The sequence below is a fragment of the Drosophila pseudoobscura genome, chromosome 2, assembly GCF_009870125.1.
Source record: "Drosophila pseudoobscura strain MV-25-SWS-2005 chromosome 2, UCI_Dpse_MV25, whole genome shotgun sequence".
Taxonomy (NCBI): Eukaryota; Metazoa; Arthropoda; class Insecta; order Diptera; family Drosophilidae; genus Drosophila; species Drosophila pseudoobscura.
Genome location: NC_046679.1, coordinates 10,867,276 through 10,887,386, shown reverse-complemented (window position 1 = coordinate 10,887,386; position 20,111 = coordinate 10,867,276). Strand labels below are relative to the sequence as shown.

Below are 20,111 nucleotides of genomic sequence, written 5' to 3'. Positions count from 1 at the left end.
CCTGTGGCCGTGCCCGAGACACGAAATTTCCAGCTCAGCGCGTGCAATGCCCCCCAAAAGACTTTCGAAATTTGGCCTTCTTTCAGTTTCACACTCGATGAAATTCCACAGAAATCCCAAACGGGAACACCATTCGAACATCGCTGAACGCATCAGCATTTTCCGCATTGATGCCCAAGAGGGGTGGGAATTTGTGTTATTAAAATGGTTTTTAGTTGTATTTTAATTGCAGGACAGCTAAATGCACGGAGCACAAACATACAAAATTACTCGCCCATCAAAACTTTCCCCGCATTTGCATAAGCAAATATGAAATGGCAATAGGCATGAGAATTTGACTGTTGGCATTTATTCCATTTCCCATTTCCCATTTTATGTACAGACAGAAAAACTAACAGGAAACTCGCATTTGTACAGCGTGTACTGGGGGGATGGCCCTGACCGAGTGCTGACGGGGCTTGTGACATGATTTGTTTTCCTGGTTTATTTTCCGATTTGTGAATAGAGGGGTATTTCATTTAATGGATTTCAAGGATTTCGTGGAGGATTTTTAGAGCATTTTCCAATTTCTAAAACAGAAATGGGTTGATCAGACTTTGAAGAGGTTAATTTCTTCCCATGAAAGGTGGACTAAATTATTGCTCAAATTAGCAAAGGCCACGCCTTTTATGACTTAATACGTTAGACGAAATATATGTCACATACACAAGCATAGTACTAAAACAAACAAGAAGTGTGGATGGGAAAAGGGGATGGGACTGGAAATGGGACTGGGACCGAGCAGTGACCGACCATGTTCTCATTTAGCGCAATGTCAACTTTTGCTGTTGTGGTCCCTAATGATGACAGCCTGGCCCGAACCCACACGCAGACACACTCGTTGAGCGGCTTTGGCCTGGTCAGTGCACAATGCAGAAACCTTGTCCAGAGACCTTGCTGTTCACTTGTCACCGAAGCTATGACAATGATGTGGCCCATGTCCGGCACATCCAGTCCCGCCGGCCACAGCTTGGACTACGACCAGAACTGGGGCAGGGGTTGATGTTAGCTGCCATCGCGGTTCTCGCACTACGGCGGAAAAAAAGGAAACAAAAGCAAACAGATTTGATTGTTTGTAATTAAAAGTGGACGGACGCGGCGAAAATTAAATGACCATACAGGGGGATATGCGGCAGGTCGTAGGTCGTACTGCCAGTGCCAGGACTGGTGGTGGTCCTGATCCTCGTCCGGGTCAGACTTTCCCTGTGTGTTTGCGTTTAAGCCGGACATAAAAGTTTACGGCCAGACGCCATGACGGGACTCTCTCGTTAATTTAAAAAGTAGAAATCTAATAAAACGGAAACCGCCGCCAGGTACTGCACGTGCCGGAGATGGATCTGAGGCACACTCGTTTGTCTGTATGTGGGGACAATTTAAATGGTTAATTAGCATAAATAATTCCGGGGGTTCATTTATTCCATCAAAACTTAAATGTTACGCGAAACATCTCGAGACAGTGGCAGTGGCACGACTTGAGGCAGTTCCGTAGGCAAGACCCCAGAACGTCTGTCAACATACACAAATATTAGTGGGAATGAGTAATGAGCTGTCAAAGGTCTTACACAGAAACAGCAACAGAAACGTGTCGGAAGAGCACAATCAAGAACTACGGAAGGAGTTGAGTACAAAATAAGGGTCATGGCATTGAATGAAATATAATTGGTTATTCCTGATTTGAATATTATAATATCTAAGCTGTCTTCTGAGTATAGTAGACTATTTAATGAACTAGAAAATAGAGACAACCACAATAATATATGTATAAGTCATACAAGAATAAGCATTCTTAGAAATTTCAAAATAAACTATGATTATATGTGTGCTCCACATTTGAGAGAGCTATAAAAGTCAACTGCTTAACTAATTAAAAAATACAGGCCATTTTCTGGACGTGCCATAAACGGTACTGTATGGCCTGAGCTAAGGACCAGGGCCAGGCCACACTTAATGCATTTAAAGCGGCTGCTTTGGCCGCACACAGTCGAACGGACAGGGCCAAGAGGCCTGGGCCATCTAGCAGCCTGTTGATTCAGTGGGTTTTCAAGAAGAGGGGGGCTGGCTGGAACCGGCGTTGGGCGGGGACAGGCCAAGGAACTGTTGCCGTAGCGCAACAACTGGCCGGATAACTGAGCGGAAAAGCTCTCGTCCTGAGCTTTCGCTCTCTCGTGCCTGGCGCGGCGGGTGCTCGTGCTCGTGTTCGTGTCTCGGGTTCGTGGGTTTTGCACTTCCCTGGAATGCCTCGACTCCCACGTTGGGGGCTCTGGTGTGGAGGCGTCGGTGTGGGAGTATTCTCAGCCCGTCGATTTTCCAGCCTGGCAGTGCGTTCCGTTTCGCTTGCCACTTCAGTCTAGGATAAACGCTTGCGACGAGCACAACAAGTGCGCGCATGCAACCAGCCCCGGATCCAACCTCAGTCCGGAGTCAGTCCACAGCTCCGCAAGCCTGTTGTGTAGTGTAGTGCGAAAGTGAAATTTCCGAGTGCGAATTCCATCAGAAGAGTGAGAGTGGGAGAAGAGTGGGTGACTGGCAGGACATCTGCCCCAGCCGAATCCTTTCCTCCGGGGATGCGCGATGCGATTGCCCCCGAGTTAATTAACTGCGCGCGTGCATCAATCGTCGGGAAATCAAACATGTAACTCTGCGATCGATATTTGTGAGGTGGTGCCAAAGTAGAACCCCCAAAACGAAGTCAGAAACAAGCCACCGATTTTGTGCAACTCCAAAGGAAGCATTGCCAGTGATTTTGTGAAGATAATCAGTGGCCTGATCGGGCAAGAAATCATTCGATTTTCGATATTCGTATTTCTGCATTGACTGATGGCCAACAACTCGTTGTGTTTGAAGAGTTTTGTGTGCTTTTAGGAAAAAATCAAAACCAATCCAATTGCAAAACCTATTCCGAACCCAACCCAAATCCAAAATTCAACCCACTTGCAAAGAGGGGCGGAACTTCTGCATCGAATTGCCATTTCAGCTGGAACAAACCAATACGGAAATATGCATAGGTTTTGGATAATCGTTTTACTTTTAGGATTACTATATACAAAGCCAATAAGTAAGTACATTTCCAATCATGTTTCGGCTTACCATTTTGTGGCTGATTGTGGATGATTGTGGATTGTTCTTTCTTTGATTGCGGAATGGATTCCCTAAAATTTGAGTTGGGAAGAAAACTTAGGCATCCTGGGACTGGCCGATCAATATTTTATGAATAGTTTTTCCCAAGTTTACCAAACGACAACTTCGTTTATTTATAAAATATTGGCATTTAGCTTGGGGTTTGCATATGCAAAAAAGTTAAGAGTAAACCTGCCGCTGGCTAATTGCAAATGGGGCACGGGTCTCGACTCTGAAGAAAGTCGAATGTCACGCACTTGGTGCGACATAGGGTGGGGCAGGGGCAGCAGCCGGACACATTCTCAGCACCTGCCACCTCTGACTGCTGCTTGCTTTTCCATAAGATTCATGAATAATTCATGGTGCACGCTTCGATTATTTACTCCATAAACATACATACTCGTACTCCGCCTTTACGGTCCGGTCTGGCTCGGTCGAATGGGAGGGAGTGCCAGGGCCAGTGCCAGTGCCCATGCCTTGGCCTTGGGTGGTCTGGCAGTTTACAAGTTTAATTTTAATAAATTGTGAATGGTTAGCTTTCCAGGGATCGGCACTTGCAGCACTTGCAACTCGCGATGAATGCGAAATGTCGCTGCTAATGGGAATTGCCTTTGGCAATTTGATTTGATTAACGAACCAATGAGCGGCGGAAAGTATGCCACAAAATTAAATTTCATTACAGCTTCATTTCGGTCTAAAGTTAATCAAAAACCCAATGAGCAGCTCGTAAAACACAACTGCGCGGTTGCGGAGCGGTTCAAAGTCTCCGACCCCCACTTGGATCCTGGCTCCCAACACGCTGACTCGTTGACTCCCGAATCCTGGCTTGTATCTATTACCCGTTGTCGCTGGCAACGTAATTGCTGAAAAATTAATTCGCCAAGGGGCGCGGCAGGAGCTCCAACCCAACGAAGGAGATCATCCTGTCGTAAAGCACGTTTTTGCCATTTTACCCCAGCACACTCTCTCCTTCGGCATGGGAGCATGGATACATGGAGTGGCGTCATATAAAATGCGCCGATGCCACAGTGAAATCAATTTCAAGTCATTAAACGAAATGAATCTTTATGGAGACGATGCCAGTGAAAGCAAAAGTTTCCCCGACCCCCGACCCCCGACAAAGATTAGCAGCTCCGGCTGTTGAGTGGTTGGTTGAGTGTATGGGCTCTTAAGAATTTAAACACGTTGCCATCTCCGACTCCACATCCACATCCACTTCCAGCTTCAGCCTCTGCTTCTGCTTCAGATCCGGAAAGTGTAATCGAAACTGCCCGAAGACACTTGATGCGATTATTATTGATTTTCTGTACTGAAATTGTTCTGATTGAATTATTTATTGGGCGAGTGCTGGGTGGGTTGCTGGATCGAATCGGTGCAGAGTGGAGAGGAGTTCATTAGTTGGGCCACTCAGCACTCGCTCGGCTGACGGCTTAATTGAGTTGTGAAGTCTGCCGAACACTTATTTACACAAGCAACAAAAGGCGCACGTGACGGGAATACGCTCATCGAATGCTTCTTCTGCTTCTGCAGGGCCAACTCGTTCTCTGTTTGCACTGCTCTTGATGGCGAATGGCGTTTCGAAATTAAAGCAAAACATAAATCAATTTGACTAACTAAACAGTAAGCTGCATCATGAAATTCACATTTGAATAAATATTGTGTCAAGCCACTGGCTAACAGCCACTTCAGCGACGTCGACGACGACATTAGCTGAGGAGGAGCAGGAGTCGAGGCAACAGCCTGAGGCGATGGCTGGCCTTCGCGTCGTATACTTAATGTGGCCACATGTCCATACAAATGTAATAATTGTGAGACCCAGTAGTGGCTGTGGCAAAGGGGACTGGGACAGCCATAACAAGGCAAGTGTGTGCACTCGGTGCAACCTCAATGGCAGGGCTGGTCCTGCCCCTGCTCCTGCTCCTGCCCCGCGGGCTAGCCAGAGATGTGGATGTAAATGTGGATGTAGATGTAGTTGGGGATGTCTGTTTGGGGACCTACACATCACACAGGCGACAGGCAACGACAGATCGGAGCAGAGAGAGATAGAGAGAGACGCAGCAAGATAGACCCTTATAGCCTGCAGCCGACTAACTGACTGCGTGGCCATGCCAGTGCCTGGCCGCCTGCCTCGCCTGTCTGCCATATGACATGTGATGACTTTGACAAAGCCAGCTCCTCTTCGGGCCGAGTTCCCAGGGCCCGGGGAAGTGAGTACCGTGCTGCTGTGCAAAGACGCTTTTGGCATATCTAATGAAAGTTTTTTGCAGTCTGCCCTTCGGCCCCCGGCCATAGCCACAGCCACAGTCACATCCACATCCACAGCCGTTTGACATTGCACTTTAATGGACTCTCCACTCGAAAGAAAAACGCAGGAAAACTTGGCCTTTCCAATCGAAATAAATATTGTAAGCGGTCCATAAATTGTTGCTTTTGCCACGGGCAAAGTTTCGACCCATACCCACTCCGTGTGCTGTCGAAGTTAAGTTGAGTGGCAGAAATCAGATTAAGGCAAATATTATACTCGTACATGGCAGGCAGACTCGCGGCGCCGTAATGCATGGGGCCTGCCCCATACCCAGTCGAACAATTTGCTCAAGCCAGCCGCAGGTGAGCGGAATTTCGAACAGGACTTGGAACAATTTTGCACAAATTTGGCGCAAAGACAATCAAAAAGTTATAAAACAAGCTTCGGTAAAAACAAAAGCAATGCTCGAGAGCGAGAGCTGCCATCAGAGCCGGAAGCTGAATCCGGACCCGACCCAGACCCCATCTCCATCTCCATATCGTTCGGAACTGAAGCTGGCCTAGGTGTCTCTGAGGCGTGTGTGTATCGGGCTGTGAAAACTTTGCTCAACTCTCGTTTTTTTTCCATTGTTTTCCTGTGTTTTGGGCCGTGGCTTTGCTGGCAATGCGCATACGCCGCGCGGTCTTATTATCAGCCGCATCAGCGGCGCCGTAAAGTAAATGCAAAGTGTGCAAAGTCTATAAACGAGCGTCAAACTTAAAAGCCCCAAGGTGGCGTCGCCTCGCCAAGGACGACAAGGACTTAAGCTTGTTTTTCCTTTAGCCTGAAGAGAGGGGAAAGCAGCGAAAGCAGAGAGGAAAGCGAAATGGAGAGACGAGGGAAAGTCCCGGGTTTATCGGCCAAAGCGTGGTGCGGCCTATCAAAAAGTTGCTCACACGACAAATTGCCAGAGCGACATGAGAGGTAGTACCAGTACCAGAACCAGGAGCTGCGACAGGAGCGACACCAGTAGCGGTAGACGTAGGCTTCGAACAAGAAAACGAATTTTATATTTCTGCGTTTCCTATTATTTGTATTATTTATGGTGCCTCTGGCAATGTCGTTAAACGGGGGGACCATTAAAAAGACCTCCTATACGTTCTGCCTCTGCAGATATGTGTGTGGGTGACAGATGCCAGCTGCCAGCTGCTAGACGGCCCCAGACAGCGGATCACAAACAGGCAAATAAAAAAGGAAAGGACGCTTCCTTGAAACAATTATGCCTAAGTGTAGGATCTGAAATATTTATGAAGCTTACTTTGCAATACACTGCTCTGCGCCCCCAATTTCAAGCAGAGCCAATCCGATTGTCAGCTATTCTCGGCTGTAAAGTTCCCCAAATAAAAGTCAAAGCGGCTAAAGGGACTTGGAAAAACTATTAAGATGTCAGCAAATAATTACGCATGAAAGCAGCTGCATAAATCTGGTCGCCTCCCAATGCCAAATCCGCCACTAAAACGAACTGAGCTGGAAACTGCGGAGCCATCGAGGCGTTGCCTCCGAGAATGGCCATAATGCGACACTTGAGGAAAAGCGCTTCAACTTGCCAGTCACTGGATGCTGGATGCCGGAGGTCTGCCCGAAAGAAAGCACTTTATCAAGAGGGATTTGCGGAGCTGGCCCCAAACGTGGGAGAGGATGCATTTGCCCCACACTTGTCCCAGGGACCCGGACCCGGTCTCCACTTGGGATCTGGCTGGGTCTGGTCTGACAGTTTTGTAATAACAATGACCGCAAAGGAACGGAATCGATTTGCCATTTTTCACTAAATTTATGAGTTTATGAAGAATCATCCTTGTTGTTGCTGTTGACAGTAAATCGCGCCCCGGTTTTTATCAGGAAAAATACTGATGGTATTTATATTTTATTGCCTCCTCTGCAGCTCCGTCCTCGGACTTGATAACTTTTTTTTCCCGGAACTTGTTCGCCAGAGTCTGCCTTAATGAGCCTTAATAAGGCGGCACGCAGCAGGAAACCACTGCAGCATAAATCTCGGCGAACCCGGACCCGGCGAATCAGTGAACCCTACCCGAACCGACCCGAAATAAATTTCGCAAAAATCCATAAATTTCCCAGCGACACGCGAGGGTCAACGAGTGTTGACAAAAAAAAGGGAAAGTCTGAGAGGTCCACCAGCAAAATCGAAATGTAAATTGACTTCCTACAATGACAGCCGGCACTGGCACATCGATGGGATGCGGCTCGAGTCCGGCTTGAATGCTGCCCAGCGATGCGTTAATTATTCAGGACCAGAATAGCAGGTCCACGTATTATGAGCCAAGGGCCGAGGGCCCTCGCAAGCACTAGGCCACAAAGTACTGGCCACCGCATTCATCATTATCCACAGTTTGATTTTTGCCACAAAGTTTTCGGCCTCAAAACTTTTGACAAAGGTCGAGAGCAGTTTAAATCCGAAGCCAAAGTCAAAGTCAAACGCTCCAGGCAATTCCTACAAAATGAATGAATGATCCTCCTGCCTGGATGGCTGGGGGAAAGTTTCAGCTTTTTTGAGGTTTTAAGGGATTTGGGGCGGAAGCAGCACACAAATGCAAAAACACCCGGGATCAAAGGCCAAAGTGATGGCGCATAAATTTCTGGGCAGAATCCGAAACAGCTTAAGCCATAAGCGAGGTGGTCAAGAAAACAAATGACAGCAAAACGCATAAATTGAACCGAAACCCGATACCGCTACCGGTCCCGGTCCCGGTCCCAGTTCTATTCAAATCATAGAAGTACGGGTACAGTCGGGCAGTTATGGGAAAAGTTCAATCTGTAAATGTCTGTGCAAGTCATTAGGAATCGGGTTATGGCCCAAGCATTTGTTGGCTTTGCGGTGAGCGGATCAGAACAGAACAGAACAGAACAGACCCTGATTCAGAGCTCCATGAATCACCGAAAACATCATTCTCCCTACTGAGAGGCAGAGTCATAACAATTTAATCACTGCCAAAGCCTGGGACAATTTAAAGTCGGCGACTGAGTATTTTATTTTATTGCCGCGATACGTACACAAGCCCGCGATATAAAGCCGCATGGTGCACATCCAAACGATTCGCCGACAGTGGGGAAAATTAATTAAAAAAGCCTGTGTCTGCCTGTATCCGTGTGTCCTCTACCGCCATCCCAATCTCTTCCGCCCACAACATCCCTATCAAGCAAAATAAAAACATGTCTAGGCACTAAAAAGTTTATTATTGTAAGGCCGCCCAAGTAAAAAAGAACTCGCATTAAATGCCCCAAAAAAGAACGTCTCTGCGAAAGAGTGAACCGAGCAGAATGGAAAATTAAACAGAGTCGGAAATGTCACACATATATGAACAAGCCGCACCCACTCGCGCCCCACACACAGCCGCACACGGTGATACAGCCAGGAGGCAGGAGCAAGGAGTCGGGCAGTCAGGCAGCCAGGCAGACAGGAAGCAGGACGAAAGAACAAACAAACAATAACGACAGCAAATGCCTGGAAAAAGGGCTAGCAAAAGTTGGCCGACTGAGCTTCACGCGGCCGGGAGTGGGAAATGTGAATGGGTGAACCAACAAACAAAGACAAAAAAAACCAGAAAGAGCCAAGAGTCGACAATGAGATACCCGCTGCACAGATGAGAATGGGAATTAGCTGATATATAGAGTCGACGTACGCGGTAAGCGACATACAAAAGGTATCCTTAACTGCTTAGTCTCTCAGGTAGATGCAAAAAAAAGAATTGAATGAGACTGAAAAATATTTGTGGATAAAGTGTTAGTGTTCGACCGATAATTTCTCTGGCAGCTTTATGCTGTAGTGATCATACCTAAAAACTTTCGATTATTAATTTTGTAATGCATGAATGGAAATATAGGGTATGCCGAAAGTGCCTACATGACACATCAAAATCATAATACCCTCCTCTGCAAGGGTAGAAAAAGGAAAAACGAAGTAAACTACACATTTTTATTATGCAAAGGGGGCGCAAATGAAAGGCAAATGTTTTGTTTTTGCACTCGTGTCTTCCCTTTCTCCAAGTGCGTGTGGGTATATGTATGTGTGTAATTTTCTTTCATTCCATATGTGTATGTGTGTGTGTGTGCTCACTTGAAAGTATTGTTAACGGGACACATAAAAGCAGAGTATAGAAGTGGAAAAGGGAAGCTCTGAAGAGTGGAGCAAAGCCCCATACGAGTGGGGCGCCCCAAAGTAGGCAATAAAACACTAGTCGAAATCTAGACACGCGCCCCTAAACACATGACAAACAATAAGCTGGAGCCTGGGCCCCGATTTTGGGCCCGAACTTCTGCCTTTTTATGAACACCAGAAATGAGACAAATAAAGTGTGATTACTGCAAATTGAGTGAGTCGCATGAATTGTGTGACAAGCGGCTAAAACAACTTTCAGTTTGTCATGGGAGAAAGTGTGAAAAGTTGAATATAAATCTAGAAATTATAACGAATTTGTGATTAAATCGTTGAATAGTTATGGATGGTGGATGGAACAAATCCATAAATTATACAGAATAAACCAAATAATCTTGTTTAAGTGCTGCTGTATAAACACAGATTTACCATTTATCCTTGCTTAGAACTTGAGCAGCTAAGCAATTTAGTCCATGCCACATATCTCGGGGCTGAAGCTCTGAAGTTCCCATGCAAATCGGATACATGTGTCTACTTATCCCAGGGCACTTTGTGTAGTATGCTTTGCTTACCCCGTCCAGAAAGCACAAAGCAGCTGCTTAATTAATTGGACTGACTCTCCGAGTCCTGATGCTTGTGCTGCTGCTCCTGGCCATACTTCTGAGTGTGTATGCTTGTGTGAAAGGGCAATAATTTATCCAGTTGGTGGAGGACTGTGCAGGCTGTAATGATTGTGCGGCTTTCTCGACAATATCCTAGCCCTGCAGTTAATATGCGGCAGGTGACTCAGCATGAGGGTTCGAGAGCTGCTAATGAACACCCATGGAGGCTGATGTTGGAGTAATACCAGAAAGTACCATTGCCTTCCTTAACACGATCTTGGTCTGCGTATGAATAAAATATTTCATGCGTTAAATTGAATTAATAATGGTAATGTAGAAGGCTTATGAATATGCGCTTTCGTGCCTACTTGACTTCTGGCCGGGGCTCACGTGCGTATGCGTAATCTTTGCTTCGCCCCGGCGCCTTATTAATTACCACATTTGCGACATTTAAGCATACTGCGAACCCAATTAAAGCCCAACCATTGCCGTATACACTGGTATTGATATTCTTTGCTCAGCTATTTGCCGGCCATTTAAAATTCAATGCCAAGCACTGAACAAAATCCAAGTTAAGCCAAGTTCGGGCTGAGACTAAGCTGCTTATTATTCCAGAAGCTATATGGCTGCTCATAGCCTCATAGCTCCATAGCTCCGTGGCTCTATAGCTCTTCTCTTCATGGCTGCTCGGGAGACGGCAATCACGGCGCGCTCAATAATTGTATATTATATAAGAGAGCAGGCAAGCAGGCGGCAAAGCACAGAGCACAAAGCCAAATACGCGTCAATTGGCAGCCACATGCGCACTTGAGTAAACACAATCCTCAAGGAATTACCAGCTGAATAATGGGGCAGCAACAATGGCTTCTCCCTCATAATAATGGAATCAGTGGGTTGTGGGGAGAAGGAAATACACAGAGTCAGCGGTAAAAATTAAATATAAATAAATAACACAGAAATGTGTGCAAATTAACAGCAGCAATCTGGAAGGGCTGACTGCAAATGAGGTTGGTAGCCAGCCAAAGACATTTTTCCACTTTCAAACTTAACTTTCAAACCAGCTTGGAGCACACTCAAGTGTATGCAGCGACGAGTTGGGAAAAGACGTTTTGGGAATAGCTTAGCCAAAAGAAAACGAAGACAAAAGCAGCCAGAAAAGGGAAAACTTTCCACGAACGCAGACCCAGACACTCACACAGGCAGACAGAGACAGAGAAAGAGAAAGAAAGAGAGATAGACCCAGTGGGTGGAGAGGTACGGGATTCACATAAGGACACACTTGAATGGCTGGCACTTCTGTCTTTGTAATTGCGGCCCCAATGCTAATGCCTCCTTGGGGCTGGGCAAAATGAAAATGCGTAAATTATTGATTACAATCGCCAGAAATCATGCAGTCCAAATAAAGGCCCAGCCACTCGCCACACCATACCCATGGCATACCATACTGTACCATACCATTCGGATATATATATAGCCTTTTTTATGTTGCCCTGAGCTGATTGTTACGCCTTTTGTGGGGGAGTGTGTGGGGTTCCGGGCTGGATAAAAATAAAAATATTCGAGCCCTTGGCCCTGGACGAGGGCCCCGGCCTGAAATCGGTGACGGGAAGCAATCGCATAATGAAGGCACTTTACATAGCCGTCGCCGTCCATAGCCGGCTGTGCGTTGATTTTTTAATGGCGCCTCGGGCCAGCGGGAGCAGCGGCAATTGGAATTCGGATTGAGATTGGGATCGGGTTCGGAATTGGAATGCAAACAAAGGCCGTTTGGCATTGATTGTGCAAGGACTTTTGTCCTACGCGCATTGTTTCAACAAGTTCTGGCCAAGGTTGACGAGGGTATGCTGTCGCCCAGGGCCTTACGAGTCTGCTGCTCGTCTCCTTATTAGCACTAAGCAAATATGCTTTTACTTTTGCTTTTGCCACTGTCTTGGCCAATGCGCCATACGGGGCTCAACTCAGGGACCAATGCGCATTTTCTGTCAGGGGTTGGAAGCACACGGCAAATGTCCAGACCATTCTGGACGTTCAATGTGTCTGTGTCTGTGCATCGCCCCCACTTTGCCGCAGACATTAACCAAACAGGTTGTCAGGTGGGCGGCAGTCAGGCAGGAGGCATGTGGAAGGCAGGCAGGAGGCAGGAGGCAAGCGGCAGGCGACAAGCGCCAGAAGCAGGTGCGGCCAAGTGTCAACGAAAATTGTGCCCCACATTTTGATCAAAATGATGAAGCCAACAAAAAACCAGAAGGAAATGCTAGCTTTTGGGAGCCGTAGCTTTTGATACCCTTGCAGATCGATAGATTTTTATATATGATATAAAATCATCCGGCGTGTGTTCAAAAAACATGAAACTAAAATATCTCACGATTCCTTTGTGTAGGTTATGAATCTTCTAAAAACTACATGAAATTTCGGTGTAGCATAGAGTAAGAACTAGTTGATTCTTCCTTTATGCTGAAGAGAGACATACTGAATGTATGGACTTACCTTTTGATGCTAATTGAAAATATATTTACAAGGTTTCTTCTTTGCATTGCCAACATCTGATCAACATCGGAATACCCTCTGCAAAACGAAACACGAACGAGGAAACAGAAAAAAAAACGCTCAGCTGTGGGTCAAGCATAAATGTCAATATCATCAGCAGGCTCGAATATTGCTGCAGGCCCAGTCGCGTCATCCCCTGCTCTGAGCCGCTCCGCCCTCATCCCATGTTTGTGTCAGCGGCATAATGCTTGTGTAGATTAGAGATTAGGCCAACTTCAAAAAGCTGGCCAGGAGGATATTCCTTAGCTGATTGGCGTTGCGTATACACAACATAATTGTGACTCTGGCTGTGGCTGTGGCTTTGGCTCTGGCTCAAACGTGATGGCGGTCAGGAACGGATGGTTTGGACAGAACGAGTGGCAAGGACCCCCATTAATTGTCAAGGTGGGCGTGTGCTACCAGACACAGCCCACATCCCCATTACGGCCCCTTCCTATTGCCCGTGTCCAACTGCGGTTGCCCGACCATCCTGTCATTTGTCCTGTGTCCTGGGGCAAAAGTTTTCAATTTTGAAAAGCCGTAAAACAGCTGCGCGTGTCACTTTTCCCACATCGTAGCCGCGAACTAAAAAAAAAATATATAATTCTTCCTAACCCCGCCCCGTATTTAATTGCTTGCGACTAGACTGGTGTGTGGCGGCCCGCTGGCAGAGTCGAAATTGAATCGGATTTGGTAATAAACAAATCGAGCCATCCACAGAAATGTGCGGCGAGAGGAAAAATGTCAAATCCAGTTTTTGGGTTCGGCCAGCTGTCGTGAATGATTTAAATGTGTTTGCCAACCCAACCCGATTGCGGAATGTGTTTTTGCGGCACATGAATAAATGTAGCCACCGGAAATGGGGCGCCTTTTGTGAACCGTAGTATTCCTCAATGAAAATTGCATTTTTCGGGCCGGCTGCTCAAATGTTCAAACTCAAATTGAAAATGTTTATTACGCATCCGCCGCATTAGCCAAGGCACAAAATTATTGAAAATGAAACCGAAACCCTGCTCCGCCCCGCCCTGTCCACACGTTGTTTGGTGGGAAGCAGGAGCCCATTAATAATAAATAATTCCCCTTAAAAGTAATTTAAGTATTTTTATGTGTGGTTCGTCGTCGGTGGGACCGGCGTCGTCAGCGTTTGCTTTTCATTTCTTTAATGGTCTGCATCTTTACGAGGCAGTAAGGTCCAGGTCGCGTTCACTGAAGCGGCAACTGTTGGCCAGCCATGCACACACACAGACACACACACACACGCGCAAAACACAAACACAAAGACATTGGGTCGTGGCGCATGTCTAACACTCGTTATGAGATTCATGGCCTACATGTGTTTGCTCCATGGCCTTGTAAATGGGCGCGGGGCGTGTTACCGGGCATGTACTTTACGTGCCGGGCAGGGCAGCCCTGTGGGCGCGACTGGGACTGGATCTGGGGGTAGGGCAGGGCCAGAGCCTAGGCATTAGATGGCCCTGTAGCTGTAGCTGTAGTTGTGGCTGTGGCTGTAGTTGTGCAGCCGCCAGCAACAGCCCTACCATGAGGTGTCCTTGAAGCCATTTTCTTATACTCGCACTCGCACTCGTACTCGTACATATAAACGGATTCTGTTCGTTTTGCCTTCTTTCTTTTCTTCCCATTTTGGTAGTCGCTGCCAGGACCGCCCAGATAAAATTTTCAACCAGGAAGTTGGCTTCCTGTGGCGCGCTGGTTCTGCTTTTGGCTCTGCTGCTGCTGGCACTCGTACTGCTGCTGGCTGCTAGCTGTGGCTCTGGCACTGGCCCTGGCCGGTCCGCAATTTTCTTTCATATTTTGTTTTGGCCATTACATTGGCTACTTTTTGTCGGTCATGGTGCTTGAATGCCTCTGTGTGTGGGGGCACAGGATGGTGTCTGTGTGTGTGTGTATTGCTGTGAGAGACATTCGCGTTGGCTATTTTCATTTTCTTTTGATTTTGATTTCATTCATGCAGCATTCGGCTTTGATTTAATTTCAGAAATGTGACTAAAATGTGCGAGTGAAAATTACAGAATCAAATAAAAGATTGCCTTTGTGCGGCAATTCAATTTGGAGTCCTACGCTTGAAGCCAACAAAACTTTAACAGTTTTTACTCCAGTTTAAGTTACCTTTTGCCAGAGTCAAAGTAATTTGTATTCCCTGGTAGTTTCACAATTTAAAACTCTGTTCTATTCCTCGGGGATCTGCAGGGAATAAAGTTTTTCATGCACTCGTTCGAGGTGGAGTATATGTATGAATATTTTTCCATTTCCAATCTGAAATTACAAGCCCTAAACATGCCCAAGGATACTCTGCTGCAGGGCCACGTCCAGGCCACAATCGGCCATTTTTCTTGCGTCCCTCCAATGTTGCGTGTAGTCTTAGTCCTCATCCCGTAGTCCCCCCTCATCCTTTTGGGGTCCGTTTCTCCGTTTCAGATATTTGAATTTCACGCGCGCATACACTGGCAGGGATAAACTGGATTTATATCCGCTAATGCCTGTGATTTGTTCTATAAAATTACTTTATGCCTCCTCCAACATGCTGGCGGACCTTGTTGGGGCTTTTGTTTTCGTGCCCCAGCAAGGACAGCCGCCGCTGCGGGCCCCCGCCGACCAACGACCAAAGCCAGTGCTTACATTTTCTGAGCGAACGCCTCGGCAGCATAACGACTTATGGCCTTTTCCTTTTTGTTGGCCAAGTGTGGGTAAATGTCGGGTGTTTGCCGTTTTATTGTTTGGCTTATGTTTGCTGATAGTGTGCGTGCCAGCCTTAGATATACTCGTACTCCTACGAGTATATACATGTGTATATCTCTGTGCATATTTGTGGGATTAGAAAAATGTTGGCTTTCGTGCGGTCAGCCTTAAAACGGACCAGCCTTGCGGACTTTTGCCGCCCGAATTGGTCTGTCAGCCGTGACTGCCCGGATCAGGCCTTGGGCTCCCAATCAAGCATACATTTACATTGGAAAGCCACATGGCCACAAATCAATTAGAAAATGGATGGTGTCCGTGCCCTGGCCGGACAAGACACTGGATGTTGAAAATTATTGACTGTCACGCTCGGCGGCACAGCTCGGCCAAGTTACTGGAGCGAGCAGCACACAAACAGCAGTAATGAGGACAGGAAATCAGTTTTGAAAAGTATTTGTTGGGGAATAGACAGGCAGACGGGCAGATAGGGGAAGGAAGGCCGGTTTGGCAGTTGCCACTGTCTAATGAACTCCATGGAATGTGCTCTTCTAAGTCGCACTCGCACTCGTATTTTGTATTGTTCTGTTCTGGGCTTCGGCTACGGCTTTGGCTATCCGTCTGCCAATCAGCCATAATGGCTAGAGCAACAGAATGTTCAAAGCGCCGTGGGGCTTCTAACAGCCTGACTGACAGCTGGACGAACAAGCTCTCAGTCAAACGGACGGACAGAGACTGGCCAGGAGACTGACCACAACGCCTCGAGTTGATATAATTGCGTTTTGCCCTGTCATTGCAACAGGCGCCGAGCTTTGACCGACAATCATTCACTCCAAAATATCGTACTATTCGTATTCATTTCGAACTCGTTTGGGGCCCTCGGGGTTGAGCATCGTTCATCGAGCTTGAATCATCGATGGAAAAGCTGCCAAAGTGCAGATATTGATTCGGAAATCAATTCATACAAAATGCCCGAAAATTGATCTTTATAGTTTGTGTGTCCTGGTGTTGTTTGTGTGTTTGCTGCAATTAGCGGTGGAGCAGAGGCAAACTCGTATTGTGGCTCCGGCAGTGTCAGTGGTGGCCACACAGTAATTATTGCGGCCTTTCCATGTGGTTCAGGAGCAATCAATCACCTGGCTAGCTCAATAGTTCTTAAATTATCCTCTGGCAAACAATAATTGACTTTAATAGTGCGCCCATTAATCAAGGCATTTGCCACTCATTCAGGACCATTCATTTAAATGGGATGGAGATGGAGAGCGGCTCAAATTGCTTCTGAGTAGCGGTCAGCAATGTGGTTGCCCAGAGGCAAAAGTTGAAATGGAGAGAATACCGACTCGTAAATGGTTATGAATGATTTCGGTAAACGGTTCGTAGGGAGTGTATATTTTTGTACACCTGCCCGAAAGTTTACAGCCATCTGGGAGTGAATGAGAATATGGAAGCGCATAAAGTTCCTATTGATAAATCTCCCCGAAACACTTAAAATTGATAACTCTCCGAATTGGATTTGTTGTTCCATCTGGCAATAAATTTCAATTGACTTGGAGGCCTAATCTAGTTGTTAAAGTCAGAAGGAAGCGGCCCAGAACGAAGTTGCTGCAACAGTTGCCCAGTGCGGCTTGTCTCGGGGGCAGAGCGTTGATTAATGTTGATTGATTGATTATTTGCGTTTTTCTGACATGATGCACGCTTTATTGTCGCTCAGCGCGTGGAAAATCATCAATTTCCGCTTGTAAAAAAGTACAACACGTACAACAAAACGTAGCTGCTGTCAAAGCAACCTCGTTTTTTCCATCTATCCATCCATCCATCCATCCATCCACCCATCCGACCATCCATCCAGTCAGTCAGGCAGTAAACGCAGTGGGATGGCAACGGAGGAGAGGTAAAGCCTCCTGCCAACGCGGCTCGTGGCTTGTTGCACAACCCAAAGAAGTCGCCTCCTCTCTCTTTGCCAGCGCCTGTAATGAATTTTTTTGTGCTCCCGTCTGGCAGGCAGTCAGCGGAGCATAATTGCGGTTGCTGAGCTCCTTGTCAGCGGTTCGTCGTGCAGTTCGAATTCGTTATTTTGCCCTGTTTTTCATTGTCTTTTCTTGGATATATATTGGCTAGCCGCCAACCGCCTACCGTAGTCTACCATCTGCGATGTGCCATCTCCCATCTGCCAGCTGGGTAAAAAATGACGTAAAGTATTGCGACATTAATGTCAAAAAATTCGACATGATTATAAAGCCAGGAGGGATGGGTGTTTCTGGAAGTCAGAGGCCAGTGGGGTCGTAGGTCTTTGGCCGTGCAGCCTCTGGTGTCAGTTTGCTCCTTCGTCTGCTGCTTTTGCCTGTGGCCAGATGCCAGTGCCTCTTGCCTGCGGCTGACGGTTGCGGTTTTATCTACCGAAGAGTCTTGGTTCTGGGTCTGGGTCTGGTCGGCCTGGGCAATGATTGAATTTTCGTAAATTTCGGCTCGTTAGCGTGCGGCACGAACACGTACGTCATGCTGGGGGCTACGATACCAAAGCGGGGAAGGCATTTTGGCCATATTTATACCATGTATGGCAACAAGTTGCCAGCTGTTCCAGGGCAGTCCATACACCCTGCAACCTACTGCCAACACTCACACCGCACTCTCACACTCGTACTCGCATTCGCACTTGACACGCTTCATTTCATTGGGTTTTGTTCTTTTGGCCTCACGTTATCCGATTATTTCCATATTTTTCGCGCTGTCAGACACGTTTTTTACTTACTCAGTCGTTGACATTTTGCGTGACTGACGATGGACGCGTGGTGTGAATAAATGAAAATGCAAATGGAATCGAAATTGGAGCCGCGGGGTAGCCGCAGGCCCTTTTCGATCCCGACTGTGGCAATGTGTTTGCTTGTCCTTTGCCACTTTGTGTCTTAATTATGATTGCGAATGGCGGAAGCGCCCTGGTAGCTGCTGCCACATGCAAAATTAATTTATCGATTTCCACCGAGCAATTTTGAAAAGTCTTGCCAAAGAGTCTATTGGGAAATCATGTCCCAGAAAAATAGGAAAAAAGTACAGAAGATCACACCGATTAAAGCTGTGCTCATCATTTTACAGGGAAGTTACTTCATTTAACGTACAGTTTATTTGGTTTTGAAACACACACTAAATGTCAACAAGTGCCCGGAAAATATCCAGCGCAGACATTACGTATACGCAGCGGGTGTCCGGCTAGTGGTTGGCCATGAGTGTGAAGTGCGAACAAATATAAATTTTTCAATTTTAAAGCTCAATTCAGTACCGTCACCTTGCCTCGTACGTGCCGGCCACTGGGGTCAGTAGAGCGGTCTACCAGCCGGAAAAAATGTCGTTTAAATGCCACCTTGCCCCACATGGCACGATGACACCATCAGAAGGCGAAGGAAAGAGACCGAGTGCAAAGAGGGGCACAAATATTTGACACCCGGGCTGCGTCGGGCAGACGCGCCGCCACCCCTGGCCCCCGGCATGCAGGCGCAAAAATTTCTCATGTGCACTTTGGCAAACAAATTAAGATTTATTGAGCCAGGGCGGGGTCACAATCCTGGGAGGACGATGTCCAGTAAGCTGGCAGCTCAGAGCAGGAGAAGAGCAGAACGGATCGTTCAGAGTGGGAAGCCGCACCAGGCAGGGTCTCCAGGGGGTCCTGTGTCTCCTCTTTTACTTGCACAGAAGAATAGTCGAAAAATGTGGGGTACATGTACGGCACTGGGGGGCTGCCACACTTTAAATTGCCTGCATATTCTCGGTGTTCGGTATTTTTCGATTTCCTTTTTATTTGGCCAGGCCCTTTTAATGGTTTTTCAATTAAGCCACAATTGGGCGAGCATCGATGTCGATGATTTTCATTGTAATTGCTTTTTTGCCGCACCTACATATAACCGAGACTTTCTGCTTGTTTAACCTGCCCACAGATGGACAATCGGACGTGGAGGTGCAGCTGGTGGTGCCCCGGTATGTGGAGCGCGGCTCGAGCGCCACTTTCAAGTGCCGGCACAATGTCCAACCGGAAATACTCTTCAAGGTAAGTGGCGATGGATTAGAATGGCCTCAGTCCATTAGCGTGGCGTGACCTGGATTAGTCCATGCATGGGCGATATAAATTATGGAAAGCGCATTAAAAACTTTAAATTGAAAAATAAAAACTGCCCCGTCCACGGCCTCTATTTTTCTCCCCCGCCCACAAGGAAACTTTGTTCGCCTTGCCTTGTGCTATTTTGTGGGCAAAAGTTTCCGGTACTGCATTGTGACAAACAAAACCGAACAGAACCCTGAAACATGGAGGAATTTTAAGCAAGTTTCGTGCCGCAACTTTGTGGTAGTCAAAGGCATCCCGCATCGCGGACCGGACCCTGTGCCTGTGCAGCAAACAAACTTGCACTCAAAGTGCCATTCCACACCATCGAAGGGATCCAGTCGTAAACCGCTTACCACTTCCGTCTCAATATCGGCTCCTGGCTCTAGGTTTCTGCTAGGTTCGGTGTTCAGTGTTCAGTGTTCGGTGTGGGTTTCCCAGACGCGGCAATTAATTTCACTTCAGTTTACTTAATTCCATCACGAAACATCAGTAGACACGCACTTGCGTAGGCGAAATCATGACCAAGCCCTGGCCCTCCGCCTGATCCGTGTCCCGCTTCGAGGAGCCGTAGAATTTATGGCAAACATACTGCCCCAGTCACCGAGTCCGGGACAACTTGACCGCATAATGGCCCAGTGGCCCATGGCCCCT

At 47.1% G+C, this 20,111-nt stretch overlaps 1 protein-coding gene across 1 annotated transcript in view; it reads left to right on the top strand.

Moving 5' to 3' along the window:
* Nucleotides 1-2,364: 2,364 nt before the first annotated feature.
* The window catches only part of beat-VII (beaten path VII), a 39,370-nt gene continuing 21,623 nt past the window's right edge, over nt 2,365-20,111 (top strand). Inside the window, exons 1-2 of the mRNA XM_002137293.4 lie at nt 2,365-3,094; nt 19,297-19,406. Of these exons, the coding sequence (XP_002137329.3) occupies nt 3,037-3,094; nt 19,297-19,406 (168 nt within the window). The 5' untranslated portion in view covers nt 2,365-3,036. The remainder of the gene's footprint in view (nt 3,095-19,296; nt 19,407-20,111) is intronic.